The sequence below is a fragment of the Pan troglodytes genome, chromosome 1, assembly GCF_028858775.2.
Source record: "Pan troglodytes isolate AG18354 chromosome 1, NHGRI_mPanTro3-v2.0_pri, whole genome shotgun sequence".
NCBI lineage: Eukaryota > Metazoa > Chordata > Mammalia > Primates > Hominidae > Pan > Pan troglodytes.
This window is the reverse complement of record NC_072398.2, coordinates 28,953,250-28,974,422: the sequence shown is the minus strand read 5'-3', so window position 1 is coordinate 28,974,422 and position 21,173 is coordinate 28,953,250. Positions and strand designations below refer to the sequence as shown.

The 21,173-nt window shown below is 38.0% G+C and overlaps 1 protein-coding gene across 5 annotated transcripts in view; it reads right to left on the bottom strand.

Annotated features, from left to right (window-relative positions):
• Positions 1 to 21,173, bottom strand: part of RAB3GAP2 (RAB3 GTPase activating non-catalytic protein subunit 2) — a 125,446-nt gene that overhangs the window by 15,565 nt on the left and 88,708 nt on the right. For all 5 annotated transcript variants that reach the window (XM_063791755.1, XM_063791761.1, XM_063791771.1 and 2 more), the window contains 6 exons: positions 8,786 to 8,891; positions 8,040 to 8,200; positions 7,043 to 7,271; positions 3,641 to 3,814; positions 3,432 to 3,538; positions 870 to 936 (listed from right to left, as the gene is read on the bottom strand). In XM_063791755.1, the coding sequence (XP_063647825.1) occupies positions 870 to 936; positions 3,432 to 3,538; positions 3,641 to 3,814; positions 7,043 to 7,271; positions 8,040 to 8,200; positions 8,786 to 8,891 (844 nt within the window). The remainder of the gene's footprint in view (positions 1 to 869; positions 937 to 3,431; positions 3,539 to 3,640; positions 3,815 to 7,042; positions 7,272 to 8,039; positions 8,201 to 8,785; positions 8,892 to 21,173) is intronic.

Below are 21,173 nucleotides of genomic sequence, written 5' to 3'. Positions count from 1 at the left end.
GCAACTGGATTTCATGTCACCTGCAAGCATGTGATAGAGGTGAAAAATACATAGCTTCTCTAGAATTTATTACACAGACATAAGGTGATATCTCCTCTTACCCAGCCTAACACCAAGTCTCATCATTTACTAAGGTTACTAACTAGCTTAGTGCTGATATCCTCAATTCCTATAATGAAACCCATCTATCTATTAAATGGAATCTGTTTACAAGTTCAATATTTTTTCAAGGAGGCATCAGTAGTTGCCAAGGCAGCTAATGGAGAATATTCACATCCATTATAAGACGCACAAGATAGTTGCTACAGTCTAATCTTACTAGGCTTTTGGCTACCAAGATTTTCTATTAAGAATTACAGTCCTGAGAAATCCATCCCTCTTCACTATCTGTGAAGGGTGTAATGAAGGCAGCTGTTCTGCATCTATCATTGATTCCCTCTTTCCTTGGAAAGCTAGATGCAGAACAGCTGCCTTCATTACACTCAGGGATAGTAGTCAGCTTGGGGAACAGAAGTGGTGATTACTATCAGTTGTTTTGCCCCTTTATAAATAGCACTTTTCCAAGTAGTTAAAATGGCCAGTACTGTTTTTTTTTGTTTTGTATTTTGTTTTGTTTTGTTTTGTTTTTTAGAGACAGGGTCTCACTCTGTCACCCAGGCTGGATGCAGTGGTGTGATCATAGCTCACTGCAGCCTTGAACTACTGGGCTCAAGAGACCCTTGCACCTCAGCCAATACACAGTAATATGTTAGGCTGCAGGATAATCAAATAAAAATTTAATAGGTTGTAAATCTTTAAATTCACATCCTGTTAAATCAGGAAGCCTCTTTTAGATCAACCAGTAATGTTTCTAACATCTGTTTACTTACCATTTTGAACATGTGCATTAAATATGTGCTTCAAGTGTTCTATTGACCTAACAAAAAAACGTGCTTCCTTACATACAGGGAGAAAAAACGAGAGAGAAAAAGAGGTATCATTTAATAGGTTTTACCATTATCAGTGGAGACTTCTTACATAAATTTCTGCATAAAACCACCTAAGAATGTTGCAATAATAACATGAAATTATTGGGTAAGAAATAACTTTTGATAAACTGTCCCTCTTCAACTCACATTACCTATACAATAATTAATTCCCAGAAGCTCCTCGGTCATATGGGCTAACATCTGGATTCAAATTTGCTGTGGTTTGAACATCATAGCAATGTTCTCTCCAATAAATACTTGAATTTCATACAGATTTAAAAACAATAAGCTTACTTTTGTAGATACTATTCATTCATTCATCATTCAACAAATATTTATTGAGTATCTAGTATGCACCAAGCCCTATTTGAAGCACGATGCATTCCATAATGAACAAAACAGACCCCAAGTCTTGCCTTCACTGAGTTTAAATTCTAGTGAGGGACCTATACAATAAACATGATAAGTTAATATATTATATTTAGTATGTTAATGGTAAGTGCCAAAGAGAAAAACATTAAAGCAGGAAGGAAATATGAAATATTAGATGGGATGTTTGAAATTCAACTCTTTCTAATCTAAAGAAGTTTACATATTAAAACTCAAATACAGTATACAACACTGATTAAATAATTCAGATATCTGCTAAATAATTTTGTAGCTTGTACATCATCATCAAACATATCATCATTGCCAATACACACTGTGTTGAAATTTCTCTGAAGGTAATTTTATTGTTTTGAGCCTTATAAAATTGTGTGTGTCAAATGGTGGAGCTGAGACTGGTTGGATGGGGCAAGATGAATACTTAACGGGAAAAACAAACAAGTAAAACAACAACTTATTTTAAATGTAAGCAATACTAATGATACTGATAACACTAGTCAAAATGTTAGGCACTATGCATTCATTTTCTCAAAATATGCAATAACCTTTCGAGATAACTACTATTACAGCCCTCATTTTAGGAGAACGTTGAAACGAAGAGTTCAGAAACCATGTGCTATGAGGATTACAAGCTCTATGCAGCAACCATGGGGCTTGACATCAGCTTTGTCTATGTCCCCTCTGTAAGCTGCCTTTGGTTTATAAACAAATACTATAAAGCAGAATTTTCTTCTTAAATGCCACTTTTTTAGACTTGAATTTGAAATTAATTCAGATTTTAGAAATTATTATTTTCTCATTCTAGACATAACATTCCTTTTTAATAAAATGGAAAAGTAACACATTTAAGTAGAGAGCCTAAATATGATCGCCATTCAGGCTGTAGTCAACTGAAGAGGGTGATTTGAAGGGCATTAAGAGGACTCCTCTGTCCTAAAATCATTTTTTGGTCAAGGTTTAATTGATCAAAGACTATTCCTTTATTTAAATCACTTACTTTCATAATGTCTTCCTTTACTATCTAAGTGATTACAGTTTTTTTGGAGGAAGGAAGAGTATCGTTTCCATTAATATATTAGCATGAATTAGTTCATCTGTGAGAGTTCTCTACAATAGTGCAACCTCATATAAGGACGATAAAGGTAAGAATTTTGATTTGAGAGGAATAATTTACCAGGGAACTGACTAAGGAGGTCTAAGTGAAGGACTGATTGGCAAAGGGGAATATTTACAATATGTTTTTATATCTTATTTGATCACGGCACCTTCATTTTAAAAAGGAGGTGGAAGGAGGTAGAAAATAACAGGCCAGAGATTCAGTGGCTCTCTTGAGCCAGAAGCTTGTCAGCAATTCAGCTGGGATCCAAATCACTGCCTTCTGCCTCCAGGCTTGGGGCCTTCCCCATATGCTGCTTCTAGACTGTGAATGCCCTGGTAGAAACAGTGGCTACCAAAAGCAATAGAAAATGAAGCCTGAGCAGAGAGCTGAGAGGGCAGCAAGGCTAACCTTGGACTACAGTCAACCCTGGGCACGATCTGCCTCTTTGTTCTTCTGAGGCAAACAGAAGTAACAGACAAATACATATTTGAACAATCAGACACTAGGTTCATCTCAGGACCTTCACTCTTGACTTTTATCACGATGACTATAATATTAAGAATATTGTGTTCGGTTGGGGCCATTTCATGCAGGAATTCAGAAGGAAATAAACAATATACTTGTCACAACCTAACTAGGGAGTAGGGCAAAGCACACTGGTTTTAGATAAAGAGAACCATATGCTTAAATCCTGACACTTACTTAGCTGTGTGTCTGCAGGGAAGAAACTTAACTTCTCTGAGCCCTAGTATTTTCTTCTTTAGAGTGGGGATACTGACAGTATCTATACTTCACAGGTTTACTGGGAGGACTGTAAGAGGAAATATGTGAAAAAGGTCTACCCTAGTTAGTACAGAGGCATTACAATGGGGAAAAAGCCAGTGTTTATAATAAGCTATTTAATTAGACAGTCCCCACATATGAATAGCATGAACACAGAAGCAGAAATAACATGAAAGAGGTAACGAGAATCTTACCTCTGGATCTTTATTCCACTGAACAACATACTCCCAGCAGCAATGTGCATGCAAGACATCGAGCTCAAGGCTACAAGGAAACTGCTCATAGGCTAAATGCAGTAAGTCTGAAAGTCAGAAGAAAGCAGTGATGTTATTTTTTTCCTTAATGAACACTTGGCCACATCTTTCCAATTTGGATTTCATATTTCTCATTATTTGTGTATCACCTGGTATGGCTCCTAAGTCCATCTCCATCTCTGATACCTCAAGGAAACTTCTGTTAACACCTTCTTTGGGTTCATCTGGGTTTTCTGCATCTCTTTCTTCATTAGCCAGTTTTAATACTTCAGGGCTGAAGTCCTGTTTAAATATCCACTTGGCTACACTGTCTGCAATGCCACCTATAGTTTGGAGACAAGAAAGAAAATAAAAATTTACAACACACAGGGCAGTGTTTGCCAATGGGAGCCAATTTCCTTACGAAGAGATCTAAGTGCCACATTCATTTCTCAGCCTGAAGCTGACCCGAAAAAGCCATGAGATTTACAGCAGTGTTCCTACCTACCACGCAACTTGTGAGGGCAACAAGTGGGATATTTACGATGTCAGGGCATCCTTATACTCTCAGAAAATATTAGATAAATATAAATGCACATGCATATGTCTATAAACCATATGCTTTCTAAGTTCAAAATACACTTTACCAGAGACAAAAAAAATTAATATATACTTAAAACACTTTTACTTAAATTATAAATGAAAATAGATTGGTTAGTATGACATTTGTCTAGGCTCCTAAGGCCAATATAATATTACTTTTTTGTTTGTTTGTTTTTGAGACAGAGTCATGCTTTGTTGCTTAGGCTGGAGTGTAGTGGTGCGATCTCAGCTCACTGCAACCTCCGCCTCCCAGGTTCAAGTGATTTTCCTGCCTCAGCCTCCTGAGCAACTGAGATTACAGGCGCCCACCACACCCAGGTAATTTTTTTATATTTTTAGTAGAGACGGGGTTTCGCCATGTTGGCGAGGCTGGTCTCGCACTCCTGACCTCAGGTGATCTGCCTGCCTCAGCCCCCCAAAGTGCTAGGATTACAGGTGTGAGCCACTGTGACCAGTAAATATTCCTTTTTTTTTTTTTTTTTTTTTTGAGACAGAGTTTCGCTCCTGTTGTCCAGGCTGGGGTGCAATGGTGCAATCTTGGCTCACTGCACCCTCTGCCTCCCAGGTACAAGGGATTATCCTGTCTCAGGCTCCCAAGTAGCTTGGATTACATGCATGTGCCACCATGCCCGGCTAAATTTTTGTATTTAGTAGAGACAGGGTTTCACCATGTTAGTCAGGCTGGTCGCAAACTCTTGACATCAGGTGATCCACCTGCCTCAGCGTCCCAAAATGCTGGGATTACAGGCATGTGCCACCATGCCCAGCCCTATTACTTTTAATAATCAACGAATTTGCCTATATGAAATATTTATGGGCCAAATTTAGCTATAGCTAATCAACAGCATTATATCATGTCTCAGTCATCAATGTAGTACAAAAAATTGTAAACACATGCTGAAAAACGTTCCAGATATTTAACAAGTCCTGTTTATTATCGAAAACAAATTATACTCTATTGTTTACCAAAACTTTCTCAGTCTTTCCTCATCTTTTGATTCAAATAAAAACCTTTCCACAAAAAGAATGCTTCACAGTAAATTCACAATTATCAGTGAAAATAAATGTGAGCAGTGTGCTGGGTGATCTAATTTCTTATGTTTGGCTTCTAAATCACTGGAAAATTCTCATTCCAGAATTAAGCCCCTGATTCCATTGCTTAGGTTAATATTCAAATGGCATCCTTACCCTTTCACTAGGTGACAACATGAAGTGTGGTGAGTTTACAATAAGAAAAAGGTCACAAGTTTTATAAAGAATGAGAAAAGAAGTAAACTAAAAATCTATAAACATGTGGGTATTTATAAACCTCATATACAGTCCTTCCAGTATCAAATGCCTAAAAGAGCTGCTGATAAAAAGTGTGAGCCCCCAAAGACAACTAAAAATGTAAGATGTTTATGTTCCTGCAAGATATAAGCACAGGAACCCAAATGATTCCAGGACAGTAGAAAGTGATGCTTCACAACAGAGGAATAACGTTCTGTGGATATTAGGAGGAAGAAGAGAAAATTTGCAGTTAGTGAATCATGAAAGGTTTCCTGGAGGAGAAGCATTTGAGCTGGACCTTGAAAGATAAGTAAGATTTCGATATCCATGAGTGAGAGAGGCAGGGAAAGGGAAGAGGATAGGTCCAGATCTAAGACGGGAAGCACATGGATGCTTCATTTTAACTAAAATCTAGGAAGCAAATGAGAAAGAAATAGAAAAATCAGTTGGATTCAAAGTCAAAAGTTATTGGAGAGCAAGCTTAAGAGTTTATGCTTTGTTCAGGCAATTCTTGAACTTACTAGTCTCATGATCCCCTTAAAATTACTGGCAACCCCACAGAACTTTGGTTTATGAGTTATAGCTGTCAATCTTTATGGTACTAAAAATTAAAACTGATAAATTAAAAAATATTTTATTAGTCCATTTTGAAATGAAAATAAACTGATTACATGCTAGTATTTTATGAAAATAATTACATTTGACCCAGCAATCCCATTACTGGGTATATACCCGAAGGATTATAAATCATTCTTCTATAAAGACACATGCACACATATGTTTACTGCAGCACTATTCATAATAGCAAAGACTTGGAACCAACCCAAATGCCCATCAATGATAGACCAGATAAAGAAAATGTGGCACAGATACACAATGGAATATTATGCAGCCATAAAAAAAGATGAGTTCATGTCCTTTGCAGAGACATGGATGAAGCTGGAAACCGTCATTCTCAGCAAACTAACACAGGAACAGAAAACCAAACACCCCATGTTCTCACTCATAAGTGGGAGTTGAAAATGAGAACACATGGACACAGGGAGGGGAACATCACATACTGGGGCCTGTGGGGGATTGCAGGGCTAGGGAAGGGATAGCATTAGGAGAAATACCTAATGTAGATGACGGGTTGATGGGTGCAGCAAACCACCATGGCATGTGTATACCTATGTAACAAACCTGCACGTTCTGCATATGTATCCCATAACTTAAAGTATAATAATAAAAAAAGTAATTATATTTCCCAATGCAAAAAAAAAAAAGGATATTTGGTGAGAAACATGGCACTACTTTACATATTTGCAAATCTCTGTAATGCCTGGTTTATATCTGGATTCTCCAATCAGTTTTGACATTCAATCTATTGTGCTCTGTGTTTTGGTTGAAGTATAAGAGGAAAATCTGGTCTCATATAGACATGTAGGTGAAAAAAGGAGGACTCCTGAGGTCCTCTGACCACTCTTTGAGAATCACTGCCAATTTTCTTAGGCAGAGGGAAGCACCTAGCAGTTCCTGAGCATGGAACTGACCAAATGAGACTTTAGAGAAAATTAATTTAAAGGTAGTATATAGAAGGTTATTGTTATTTTTAAATCTGAGTGTATTTTTCTTTCTCTATTCTTTCCGTCATTTCTATTAAAAGAAACCCTCGTAACATAAAAAAATGGATGCAAATGCTCAAATAAACTTCAGCTTACCTTTTCCTCCTTCTAATAACTTTTTAACAGAAAGCCTTGGAAGTGGCTCAGCCTGCAGTGATGACACTTTGGAGGTCTGAGTGTTCCCTTTGCTGTGAAGCAGAGTCTGAAGTATGAGACAATCCTCCAGCTGTTTCAGAAGGAGTTTCCAGTACTCAGTGTCAAGAGAAAGTGCCTCCCAGGAATCAGTGAGGGCCTCTGAATCAGCACCCAAAACTGTTTGGGAAAACTAATAAAAAATGCACTGGTGATTCTCTGCCAAAGATTCTGAATCAATATTAACTTGAATGAGCTTTTAACTTGAAAGCTGATGGATACTGAGGATACATCACAAAGCAACACATACATGCTATTTCACAAATATTACTACTTGGCTGGATGAAACATGAGGGTCAGGAGTAGATTGGAGACTCATGGGCAAGGATGGTGAGTTCAGATATTTATAAGGAGTCCTGCACTAATGGCCCTGACTCAACCAGTATACATTTCAAAGTTTTCTGGGCCATCTTTGGCAAGGGCCAAGTTTTGTCTATCAGTACCATCAAAATACTTATATTTCTTCAGAATGCACTCTTCAACCTAAAAAACAATCTGAAATTTCATCTCTCTCCATCATAATGAACATTTCAAGCAGGCAATATTAAATTTAGCCTATAAACAACAGTGGCTGACAATGTTAAGTGAATCTCCACAGACCTATTTAGGTGTCTCATCCAAATTAACGTTAAAACCCCCTGGGAAAAATTATTTGATCCACCATGAGCTGTAAAGGAAATGTGAGTCCTCAAGAGATGAGAAAAAAACACAGTAGGATACTGCCATGTGGCAACTGCTAAATTCAAGTATCCACGGCATCATTCTCAATAAACAAATTAAGGGGAGCACCTCTCATCCCTCTCCCCGCTCCAAAAAACCCCCCGAAAAACCCCAGAAAAGGAAAGCATCCCCTTAGCCTACTGGATGTGTACACATCAAAGCCATACCTTTACCCACTTACTTTTTTCTCTGTCATGTTGTTTGATATCTGTGCAGCAACAGAATGCCCAACATGTGCAGACAACAGAGCGGCTCCATTGTTCTCAGACTGAATACAGGCTGTGCGCATCTGCTGCCACCATGGGGACACAGACTGAGAATCCCAGGTCTCATCGATGGCCACTATAGGGATAGGAGAAAACAGAAAAATAAACTCTTACCCTGTCAATTTTTTGGACTAACCATTTATGTTAAACATAATGTTAAAACTAAGTTCCCTACTGATGTGTTTTTGTATTTCTCAATGAAGTGGAAGTCTAACAATCTATTTTATTCAGAACATTTCTATTCCATTTATTTATGCTCTTTTAGTCATCTTTGTTCTGAATCACTATAAATCCTTATTTGGAATATTTCATCATTACTGAAAACTGTTGAATATTTTAACAGATTAATGTTCTGATAATCATACAAAAAATAACAAGAAAAACATTGCCTTCCCTGAAGACCATTCCATTTGCCTTACTGAGTTAAGATGTATTGTTCAAATCATGTTTTTTTTATGATTATACAAAATAAAAAATTTCATAAATTAAAGCATAAGTCAAATGCATTAAGAGTATTCTATTAATACATAAAAGAATCTCTACGGTGAAATGTTTTGTACACTACAGACTCCTTTTGTTAAGGGATCCTATCCACTCTCCCATCTTTTTGTGACATTTCAAACACGAAACTTTGTTGACGAGAGCAACAAACTTTGTTTACCTTTCATCTTGCTCAGGAGGGACAGCATGGTATGAAGACAGCAGATTGACTGTGGTTTATCCAAAATATCCTTTTCCTTTGAAAGCCAAACACTCAGGAGCAGAGACTGAAATCAAATTTAAATCTTTTTCAGTCTAAAAAAAAATTTAGCATAGACAAAATCTTACACTTTCCTAGAGAGCAGATGCATGCATATGGATGATGCAGCTTCTTGAGGTGAAAAAATTAGTGGTTTCTTGCTGTATCATGTAATCTGAGAGGGAATATGAGGTACCTTGTCTACCTAGGAGATTCTCTATAACCTGTTGTATATTTAAACTTCACTGTTTCCAAACCTTCTTTGGGTTAAGCATTGCCTTCCAATCCAAATCTCTATTAAGGAGCATATTACCAGACAGGAGTTACTACTACGTGAGCATAGATTTGCTGTTGATGAACGAGGTGCCACTTGGCTGTAGGTTTTGACTGGAGAGAGAGGTAGGATCTGGAGCTGTGGATCTTAGCCTTGCCTTGGCTGCACAAAGGTATTGCAGACGTGGCAGTGAGGAGCAAGTACATAAAAGTATCCAACTCCAATTTTTTTTTTTTTTTTTTTTTTATTTAGTGGTTTTTGTTTTTATTCTGTCTTGGATTCATTGAGGTTCTTTTTTTTTTTTTTTAATTATACTTTAAGTTTTAGGGTACATGTGCACATTGTGCAGGTTAGTTACATATGTATACATGTGCCATGCTGGTGCACTGCACCCACTAACTCGTCATCTAGCATTAGGTATATCTCCCAATGCTATCCCTCCCCCCTCCCCCCTCCCCACCACAGTCCCCAGAGTATGATATTCCCCTTCCTGTGTCCATGTGATCTCATTGTTCAATTCCCACCTATGAGTGAGAATATGCGGTGTTTGGTTTTTTGTTCTTGCGATAGTTTACTGAGAATGATGGTTTCCAATTTCATCCATGTCCCTACAAAGGATATGAACTCATCATTTTTTATGGCTGCATAGTATTCCATGGTGTATATGTGCCACATTTTCTTAATCCAGTCTATCATTGTTGGACATTTGGGTTGGTTCCAAGTCTTTGCTATTGTGAATAATGCCGCAATAAACATACGTGTGCATGTGTCTTTATAGCAGCATGATTTATAGTCATTTGGGTATATACCCAGTAATGGGATGGCTGGGTCAAATGGTATTTCTAGTTCTAGATCCCTGAGGAATCGCCACACTGACTTCCACAATGGTTGAACTAGTTTACAGTCCCACCAACAGTGTAGAAGTGTTCCTATTTCTCCACATCCTCTCCAGCACCTGTTGTTTCCTGACTTTTTAATGATTGCCATTCTAACTGGTGTGAGATGATATCTCATAGTGGTTTTGATTTGCATTTCTCTGATGGCCAGTGATGATGAGCATTTTTTCATGTGTTTTTTGGCTGCATAAATGTCTTCTTTTGAGAAGTGCCTGTTCATGTCCTTTGCCCACTTTTTGATGGGGTTGTTTGTTTTTTTCTTGTAAATTTGTTTGAGTTCACTGTAGATTCTGGATATTAGCCCTTTGTCAGATGAGTAGGTTGCGAAAATTTTCTCCCATGTTGTAGGTTGCCTATTCACTCTGATGGTAGTTTCTTTTGCTGTGCAGAAGCTCTTTAGTTTAATTAGATCCCATTTGTCAATTTTGGCTTTTGTTGCCATTGCTTTTGGTGTTTTGGACATGAAGTCCTTGCCCACGCCTATGTACTGAATGGTAATGCCTAGGTTTTCTTCTAGGGTTTTTATGGTTTTAGGTCTAACATTTAAATCTTTAATCCATCTTGAATTGATTTTTGTATAAGGTGTAAGGAAGGGATCCAGTTTCAGCTTTCTACATATGGCTAGCCAGTTTTCCCAGCACCATTTATTAAATAGGGAATCCTTTCCCCATTGCTTGTTTTTCTCAGGTTTGTCAAAGATCAGATAGTTGTAGGTAAGCGGCGTTATTTCTGAGGGCTCTGTTCTGTTCCATTGATCTATATTTCTGTTTTGGTACCAGTACCATGCTGTTTTGGTTACTGTAGCCTTGTAGTATAGTTTGAAGTCAGGTAGTGTGATGCCTCCAGCTTTGTTCTTTTGGCTTAGGATTGACTTGGCGATGCAGGCTCTCTTTTGGTTCCATATGAACTTTAAAGTAGTTTTTTCCAATTCTGTGAAGAAAGTCATTGGTAGCTTGATGGGGATGGCATTGAATCTGTAAATTACCTTGGACAGTATGGCCATTTTCACGATATTGATTCTTCCTACCCATGAACAAGGAATGTTCTTCCATTTGTTTGTATCCTCTTTTATTTCCTTGAGCAGTGGTTTGTAGTTCTCCTTGAAGAGGTGCTTCACATCCCTTGTAAGTTGCATTCCTAGGTATTTTATTCTCTTTGAAGCAATTGTGAATGGGAGTTCACTCATGATTTGGCTCTCTGTTTGTCTGTTGTTGGTGTATAAGAATGCTTGTGATTTTTGTACATTGATTTTGTATCCTGAGACTTTGCTGAAGTTGCTTATCAGCTTAAGGAGATTTTGGGCTGAGACGATGGGGTTTTCTAGATAAACAATCATGTCGTCTGCAAACAGGGACAATTTGACTTCCTCTTTTCCTAATTGAATACCCTTTATTTCCTTCTCCTGCCTGATTGCCCTGGCCAGAACTTCCAACACTATGTTGAATAGGAGCGGTGAGAGAGGGCGTCCCTGTCTTGTGCCAGTTTTCAAAGGGAATGCTTCCAGTTTTTGCCCATTCAGTATGATATTGGCTGTGGGTTTGTCATAGATAGCTCTTATTATTTTGAAATATGTCCCATCAATACCTAATTTATTGAGAGTTTTTAGCATGAAGGGTTGTTGAATTTTGTCAAAGGCTTTTTCTGCATCTATTGAGATAATCATGTGGTTTTTGTCTTTGGCTCTGTTTATATGCTGGATTACATTTATTGATTTGCGTATGTTGAACCAGCCTTGCATCCCAGGGATGAAGCCCACTTGATCATGGTGGATAAGCTTTTTGATGTGCTGCTGGATTCGGTTTGCCAGTATTTTATTGAGGATTTTTGCATCAATGTTCATCAAGGATATTGGTCTAAAATTCTCTTTTTTGGTTGTGTCTCTGCCAGGCTTTGGTATCAGAATGATGCTGGCCTCATAAAATGAGTTAGGGAGGATTCCCTCTTTTTCTATTGATTGGAATAGTTTCAGAAGGAATGGTACCAGTTCCTCCTTGTACCTCTGGTAGAATTCGGCTGTGAATCCATCTGATCCTGGACTCTTTTTGGTTGGTAAACTATTGATTATTGCCACAATTTCAGCTCCTGTTATTGGTCTATTCAGAGATTCAACTTCTTCCTGGTTTAGTCTTGGGAGAGTGTATGTGTCGAGGAATGTATCCATTTCTTCTAGATTTTCTAGTTTATTTGCGTAGAGGTGTTTGTAGTATTCTCTGATGGTAGTTTGTATTTCTGTGGGATCGGTGGTGATATCCCCTTTATCATTTTTTATTGCGTCTATTTGATTCTTCTCTCTTTTTTTCTTTATTAGTCTTGCTAGCGGTCTATCAATTTTGTTGATCCTTTCAAAAAACCAGCTCCTGGATTCATTAATTTTTTGAAGGGTTTTTTGTGTCTCTATTTCCTTCAGTTCTGCTCTGATTTTAGTTATTTCTTGCCTTCTGCTAGCTTTTGAATGTGTTTGCTCTTGCTTTTCTAGTTCTTTTAATTGTGATGTTAGGGTGTCAATTTTGGATCTTTCCTGCTTTCTCTTGTGGGCATTTAGTGCTATAAATTTCCCTCTACACACTGCTTTGAATGCGTCCCAGAGATTCTGGTATGTTGTGTCTTTGTTCTCGTTGGTTTCAAAGAACATCTTTATTTCTGCCTTCATTTCGTTATGTACCCAGTAGTCATTCAGGAGCAGGTTGTTCAGTTTCCATGTAGTTGAGCGGCTTTGAGTGAGATTCTTAATCCTGAGTTCTAGTTTGATTGCACTGTGGTCTGAGAGATAGTTTGTTATAATTTCTGTTCTTTTACATTTGCTGAGGAGAGCTTTACTTCCAACTATGTGGTCAATTTTGGAATATGTGTGGTGTGGTGCTGAAAAAAATGTATATTCTGTTGATTTGGGGTGGAGAGTTCTGTAGATGTCTATTAGGTCCGCTTGGTGCAGAGCTGCAAACTCCAATTTTTAAATCACTAATAAGTTATGAAAAAACAGACTTTAAACCAAAAAACTTAAGTCAACATAAGTGACTTTTAAAATGGCTGTAAACCAGCATACCTACTTGAAGCTGAAATTTTTTTTAAATTTATAAAATTGGTTCACAGATAATTCTGGGATAATGAAGTTTAATGAAATGGTGTTACATCTGTAAGTACTGGTATCTCTGAAAGGCCTTGATTAATTATAATACTGCAATACTTTTATGTGAAAGATAGCTCTAAGTTAAAAGACTGATTGTTAGTTTAAATGAATTATTTCAAATAGTTTTCAAAAATTAAGGAGGGTAAAGAGTTGAAGGAGAAGAAGCACATGAAAGAAGTGAATTTATGAGGAAGACTTAGGGCCAGGAGCTGTGATAAGTACGTGACATGCACATCACCTCATTTTATCCTAATAACTTCTGTGGCAGGGATGATGATCCAGATTTCAGAAATGATGAAATAAGCTCATACGGGAAAGCTAACGTGTCCAGCACTACAGTTAATGAGTTAGAACTAAAATTAACACGCCTGTAATCCCAGCACTTTGGGAGGCCGAGGCGGGCGGATCACGAGGTCAGGAGATTGAGACCATCCTGGCTAATGTGGTGAAACCCCATCTCTACTAAAAATACAAAAAATTAGCCGGGCGGGGTGGCAGGTGCCTATAGTCCCAGCTACTTGGGAGGCTGAGGCAGGAGAATCACTTGAACCCAGGAGGCGGAGGTTGCAGTGAGCTGAGATCATGCCACTGAACTCTGGCCTGGGCTACAGAGCGAGACTCTGTCTCAAAAAAAAGAAAAGAAAAGAACTAAAATTGGATCCATGTTTATCAGATCTCAAATAAATTTTAAAAAAAGAACTAAAATTTGAAAATAAACCTGCCTGATTCTATTAATAACATGCGTATTTTCTCTTCTCCCCCTTTAAAAATGTTCACATGTGTATGAGGATATATACATGTACATATAAATTTATATATGCACTTAATTTTTACACTTATGAAACCACATATATATATACACACACACACACGCACACTCTTTAATGCCTTCTTTTTTTTTTCCTTTTTTGGTCTAATTTCCCTTCCAAGGGCCTCCTCATACCAGCTCCCTTTTTACCTCATCCCATATAGACACCCTTTAAAAAACTTTTTGTGGGTACATAGTAGGTAGGTGTATATTTGTATGTGGTACTTGATATGTTTTGATACAGGCATGCAACATGAAATAAGCACATCATGAAGAATGGAGTGTCCATCCCCTCAAGCATTTACCCATTGAGTTGCAAACAATCCAATTACATTCTTTAAGCTATTTTAAGATGCACAGTTATTACTGACTCTAGTCACCCTGTTGTGCTATCAAATAGAAGGTCTTATTCTATTTTTTGTACCCATTAGAAACCTTTTTTAAAAAACAAATATATCTTCCATGCTCATAAATAATGACAATGTTAACAACAATAAATGCTAATGGCTATATAAAGGTTACTATGCTCCAAGCCATTAACAGCTTTATATGTATAGATACATATATCGTACTTTTGAGGGAGGATAAGGGGGAGTCACTGTCACAACAATGGGATCATAATTACACCATGTTCCTTCCACTTGCAACCCAATATCCTGTTTAACCAACAAAATTCAGAATGACCTTAGTTTATTTATCAGGGGAATTTCCTCTCTTCTAGACTTCCCCTTAACCTCCATAACCTGATGCTTTTCACCACTAGGTAGGCTGAAAAAATTGGTTGCCTATACAGTTAACAAAGACATTCTATACTCAATCAAAAATAACTCTGTCTCGCTGTTTTATGTGCATGTATACTGGGAAGCAAATCAAAAAGAAATCTTGGGGGAGAGCAGAATTTATTTTATATTTTAGGCTCACTGTTAAATTGCCACTAGATTCACTTTGATAAATTTTACATACAAAATGTCTGACCTGGGCCTGTTATTAAAGTGCATCAGATTTCTTTTCTTTTCTTTTTTTTTTTTTTTTTGAGACAGAGTCTCACTCTGTTATTTAGGTTGGAGTGCAGTGGCGCAATCTTGGCTCACGACAACCTCCGCCTCCCAGGTTCAAAGTGCCTCAGCCTCTCGAGTAGCTTGGACTACAGGCGCGAGCCACCATGCCCGGCTAATTTTTGTATTTTTAGGTGGAGACGGGTTTCACTATGTTGGTCAGGCTGGTCTCGAACTCCTGACCTCGTGATTCGCCCGCCTTGGCCTCCCAAAGTGCTGGGACTACAGGCGTGAGCCACTGCGCCCGGCCGGTATACCAGATTTCTAAACATACCTATAGATTTAATGTCTCTTAAAGCTTGGTTCATTTCCCCATCAACAACAAAGTTTCAAAATGCTCATCAAAATTGGCAGCCAGAAGGTTATTTCATATTAAGGCAGCCAAAAAAATTAAATGCCATGCCTTGGACCTCTCTTCACACTATGAATTCTACTTTTCTCTCCAACCAACCTCTCCTCTACCCACCATCACTTGTAATAAAATTCTGAAACAAACAAAAAACCTGCTCTGCTTAACTTTGCTTCTTATTTCTCCCTAGGTTACCTCCTTCTATTTCCCACCCTACAGGTAGTCTCTGTTTATAACCTAGAGTGTGTTTTTCCTGTTTTCTATAAACATTAAAAATTCCAAACAGTCAAGCTTTTGTTTGTATATAGGAGATCAGTATAAAATAGAGGATGCCAAAGAAACTATCAGAACATAATGATATAATTGTAGAATCACTTATAAGCAATATAAAGATATTTTAAATTGCAGGAAACATTAAGATGAAAGAAGAAAAATAAAGAAGTGAATACAGAGATAAATTAAGTTACCACACAGAAACACATATATGGACACATATAACAGGAGAAGAGTCTAGTGTATAAAGGTAACTACCTCCATAACTAGTAAATACAAAATAAGATATTCTAACAGTCACAACAAAGAATGCCACATTACATTATTCATAATATGATATTTATATTATGAATTCACATATTAAAATATTAACCATTATCTCACATATAAATATGTTGTATATTGACATATAACCAGATGATGTCTAAATAATAGATTTTGAGTAACAGAAACCTTGAGGTCACCAAGATGGCGGAATAGAAGGCAACCTACTTATATTCTCTCACAATAAGGTGGTTGATCTGTCCCCCTGAACTGACTTCCAGATTGAAGCCCAGAAACAGCCCAGTCCCCACAAGGGGCTTGGCTACTTCCCTGTTTGCCCATGATCCTGCCACCAAAACCATTTGCCATGGGGTCCAGAAGGAACTGTACACACTAGTGTTCTGGCAGAAAGGCTAGTCTGCCCGCTAGCACTGGTCTCAGCAGTGGGCTGGAAAGTAGCCTTGTGGTGCTGCCCTCACCTTCCTTAGCTGAGGTCCCAGCTCAGAGTTGCTTGCATAAGGACCCAGAGGCAGACTCACCCATATCTCTCAGCCCAGGACTCAGAGCCTCCCTGACAGGCTCACCAACCTCTATCTCACAGCAGATCCCCCTCAGGGCCCCCTCACTGCAGCTGGAGAACTATCCTATCTGTGCAGGAACTTGCTGAAGACACATGCCTCTCTGAGCCAACATGAGACACACCAGCCTCCATTCCCACAGCTGATCCCAAGAGGGCCCAGTCTCAGCTCAAGCCCCTCCTGTTGCAGTTGAGGAATTACCTCACTTGTGCAGGAACCTGCTGGGCGACACACATAACCATCTGAGCCAACAAAACAGGCCCCCCAGCCTCCTTTTCACACAGATCCTAAAGAGGTCCAGTCTCACTTCTACCCCCTCTAACTGCAGCTGGGGACCCATCCACCTGTGCAGAGACCTGCTGGGATGCATACCTGTCAGGGCCACCAGGACAGTCTTCTGGACCCAGGTCCCTGGCCAGCATTCCCAAATAGCCTCAGTACCCTCCTTGGGTCTTCCTGCAGTCCATGAAGGATAGAAAGCCACATAAACTTCAGAGCTCTTGAGAGACCTGCAGCAAGCCTGGGCTTAGAGTGATGTCAAGTGTTGCAGTGGTCACAAGCTCAGGGAACATGAAAGTCAGTCAGCTTAGAATCCCTGGAAGGCCCTCTGAGGAAGGTCAAGTACAAACAAAGCCAGACTGTGAAGACTAAAGTACATACCTAATATATCAATGCACAATACCATTGTACTACCACAAGCATCGAGAACATTCAGGGAAACACGACCTCACCAAACGGACAAAGTAAGGCACCAGAGACAGAATCTAAAGTGAGGGAGATGTGTGATCTCTCAGACAAAGAATTCAAAATGGAAGCTCAACAAACTTTAAGAAAACCCACACAATCTATTCAAAAATTTATCAGAGAAATTTTTAAAAGGTTGAAATACTAATGAAAAAAATCAAATAGAAACCTCGGAGCTGAAAAATAAATAAAATTAAAAATGCAATATAGAGCATCAATAGCAGAATTGATCAAACAGAAGAAAGAATTAGTGAATTCGTTGATAGACTATTTGAAAATACATAGTCAGAGGAGAAGAAAGAAATGAAATGAATGAAAAGGAATGAACAAGGTCTATAGGATCTATAAAACAACATCAAAAGAGCAAATATTGGGGTTACTGGAGTTAAAGAGAGAACTGAGAAAGACAAAGGAGTAGAACGTTTACTCAAATAAGTAATAACAGAAAACTTTCCAAACCAGAATATACAGGTACAGGAAGGTCAAGGGTCACCAATCCGAGTTAACTCAGACAAGAATACTCCAATTTACAAACTCATAAGGGTCAAACACAAAGAGAGAATTTAGAAAACAGCAGGAGAATAGAAGCAAATAACATATAAGATAGATCCAATATGCTTGGTAGCAGATTTCTCAGCAGAAACCTTACAGGCCAAGAGGGAGCGGGGCAGTATGTTCAGAGTGTTAAAGGAAAAAAACTGCCACCTAAAAATACTGTACGTGGCAAAGTTATTCCTTAGAAATGAAAAAGGGAAATAAAAGATTTCCCGAGACAAACGAAAGCTGAGGGAATTTACTGCTATCAGACCTATCCTATAAGAAATGTGTGATTTCTTAGACACTAAAGGGAGTTCTCCAAACTGAAAGAAAATGATGCTAATGTGATTGTCATACTAATATTCTAATCGCGGTGTTTAAACCACATATATCTTTAGTAAGAAGACTAAAAGAAAAACTATCAAAAAACTGACAATTTGTTAAGAGACAATAACATAAAATGATGACATCAAAAATGCTAAAATGGGGGGAGAAGAGAGTTAATGCGTATAGGTTTTCTTTTTATGGTTTGTTGGTTTTGCTGTTTTGTGATCAAAGTTAAGTTGGTATCAGTTTTAAATACTTGTTGTAACTAGATTTTTTTTGTAAGCCTCATGGTAATCACAGTGCAAAGCCTACAATAGATACACAAAAATCAAAAGCAGCGAATTGAAACATACTACAAGAGAAAATCACTTAACTATAAAAAAAAAAGACAGAAAAAAGGGAGGAGTTACACAGCAACTAATAAACAAGTAACAAAATGGCAGTAGTAGGACCTTACCAATCAATAATAACACTGAATGTAAGTGGGCTAAATTCTCCAATTAAAAGACACAGAGTGAGCTGGGCACAGTGATATGCACCTATAGTCCTGGCTGACTGGAAGGCTGAGAGGAGATAATAGCTTAGGCCCAGGAATAATAATAATAAAAAAAAGACATAGAGTGACTCAACAACATAAAAGTGTATACTGCATACAAGAAACTCACTTCACCTATAAAGGCTAACATAGACTGAAAGTGAAGGAATGGAAAAAGATATTCCATAAAAATGAAAACCAAAAAAGAGCAGGAGAAGCTGTACCTATATCAGACAGAATAGACTTTAAGTTGAAAACTATAAAAAGAGATAAAGGGGAGGCTGAGGCAGAAGAATAACTTGAACCTGGGAGGTAGAGGTTGCAGTGAGCCGAGATCATGACACTGCACTCCCGCCTGGGCGACAGTGAGACTGTCTCAAAAAAAAAAAAAAAAAAAAAAAAAAAAAGAAGACAAAGATGGTAATTATACAATGAAAAAAGAGTCAATTCAGCAAGAGGATCTAACAATAGTAAGTATATATGCACCCAACAATGGAGCACTCAAATATATAAAGCAAATATTAATAGATCTAAAGGGAGAGACAGACTTCAATACAGTAATAACAGAGGTCTTCAACCTCACTTTCAGGAATGGACAGATCTTCCAGGTAGAACATCAACAAAGAAAGATCAGAGTTAAACTACATACTAGACCATATGGACCTAATAGACATTTATAGAACATTTCACTTGCTGCTGCAGAATACACATTCTTTTCATCAGCACATAAAACATTCTCCAGGACAGACCATATGTTAGCCACAAAACAATTCTCAACAAATTTTAAAAAGTCAAAATCATATGAAGTATTTATCTGACAACAGAATAAAAGTAGAAATCAGTAACAAGAGGAACTTTGGAAACTGCACAAATACAGATATTAAACGACATGCTACTGAACAACGAATGAGGCAAGGAAGCAACTAAAAATAAAATTTAAAAATTTCTTGAAAAAATAAAAATGGAAATACAACATACTAGAACAATGGGATGCAGCAAAAGGAGTGCTAAGAGGGAAGTCGGCTGGGTGCGGTGGCTCACGCCTGTAATCCCAGCACTTTGGGAGGCCGAGACAGGCAGATCACGAGGTCAAGAGATCGAGACCATCTTGGCCAACATTGTGAAACCCTGTCTCTACTAAAAATACAAAAATTAGCTGGGTGTGGTGGTGCATGCCTGTAGTCCCAGCTACTCAGGAGGCTGAGGCAGGAGAATCGCTTGAACCCAGGAGGCGGAAGTTGCAGTGAGCCGAGATCGCACCACTGCACTCCAGCCTGGTGACAGAGTGAGACTCCGTCTCAAAAAAAAAGAAAAGAGGGAAGTCTATAGTAATAAACACCTCAATAAAAAGACTCCAAATAAACAATCTAACGATGCACCTCAAGAAACTAGAAAAGCAAGAACCAACCTAAAAATTAGTAAAAGAAGTAATAAAGATCAAGCAGAAATAAATGAAATTGAGAATAAAAAAATTACACAAGATCAACAAAAAAAGTTGTTTTTATTAAAAAAGATAAACAAAATCAACAAACCTTTAGTTAGACTAAGAAGCAAAGAGAAAAGACTCAAATAAATAAAATCAGAGACAAAAAAGAAAACATTACAATTGATACCATAGAAATACAAAGGATCATTAGAGACTATTATGAACAGCTTTATGCCAACAGCAGTAGAGAAACAGAAAACCTCAACAAACCAGTAATGGGTAACGAGATGGAAGCAGTCATAAAAAGTCTCCCATCACAGAAAAGCCCAGATCTGATGAATTTCCTGCTGAATTCTTTCAAACATTCAAAGAAGAACTAATATCAATTATACTCAAACTATTTCACAACATTGGAGAGGAGGGAATACTTCCAAACTCATTCTATGAGGCCAGCATTACCCAGATACCAAAACCAGACACATACATAATAAAAACAACACATTAAACCATCAACAAGCTCACAGAGGTAGGATGCCCAAATCCTGGCCAAAATATAACATGTAAATGGGGGTGTGTGAAAGAGTATGCAGTTGGCCCTCTGTATCCATGCATTCCACATCTGTGGATTTAATCAACTGTGAGTCAAAAATATTCAGAAAAAAAAAGATGGACGGTTCCATCTATACTGAACATGTACAGGCTTTTTTCTTGTCATTATTCCCTCAACGGTACAGTTTTAACAATTTACACATTTACATTGCAGAAAGTATTATAAGTAACCTAGATATGATTTAAGGTATACAGGAGATGTGCATAGGTTACATGCAAATACCACACCATTTTAACTTTTTTGCTTTTTAGAGACAGGGTCTCACTCTGTCACCTAGGCTGGAGTGCAGAGGTGCAATCAGCACATCCTTGACCTCCCTGATTCAAGGGATCCTCATGCCTCAGCCTCTTGAGTAGCTGGGAATACAGGGACATGCCACCATGCCTGGCTAATTTTTTATTACACCATTTTTTATCAGGAACTTCTGTATCCATGGTTTTGGTAATGGAGGGGGAGGTTCCTGGAACCAATCTTCCATGGGTGCTGAGGGAGAACTGTGTATGCATG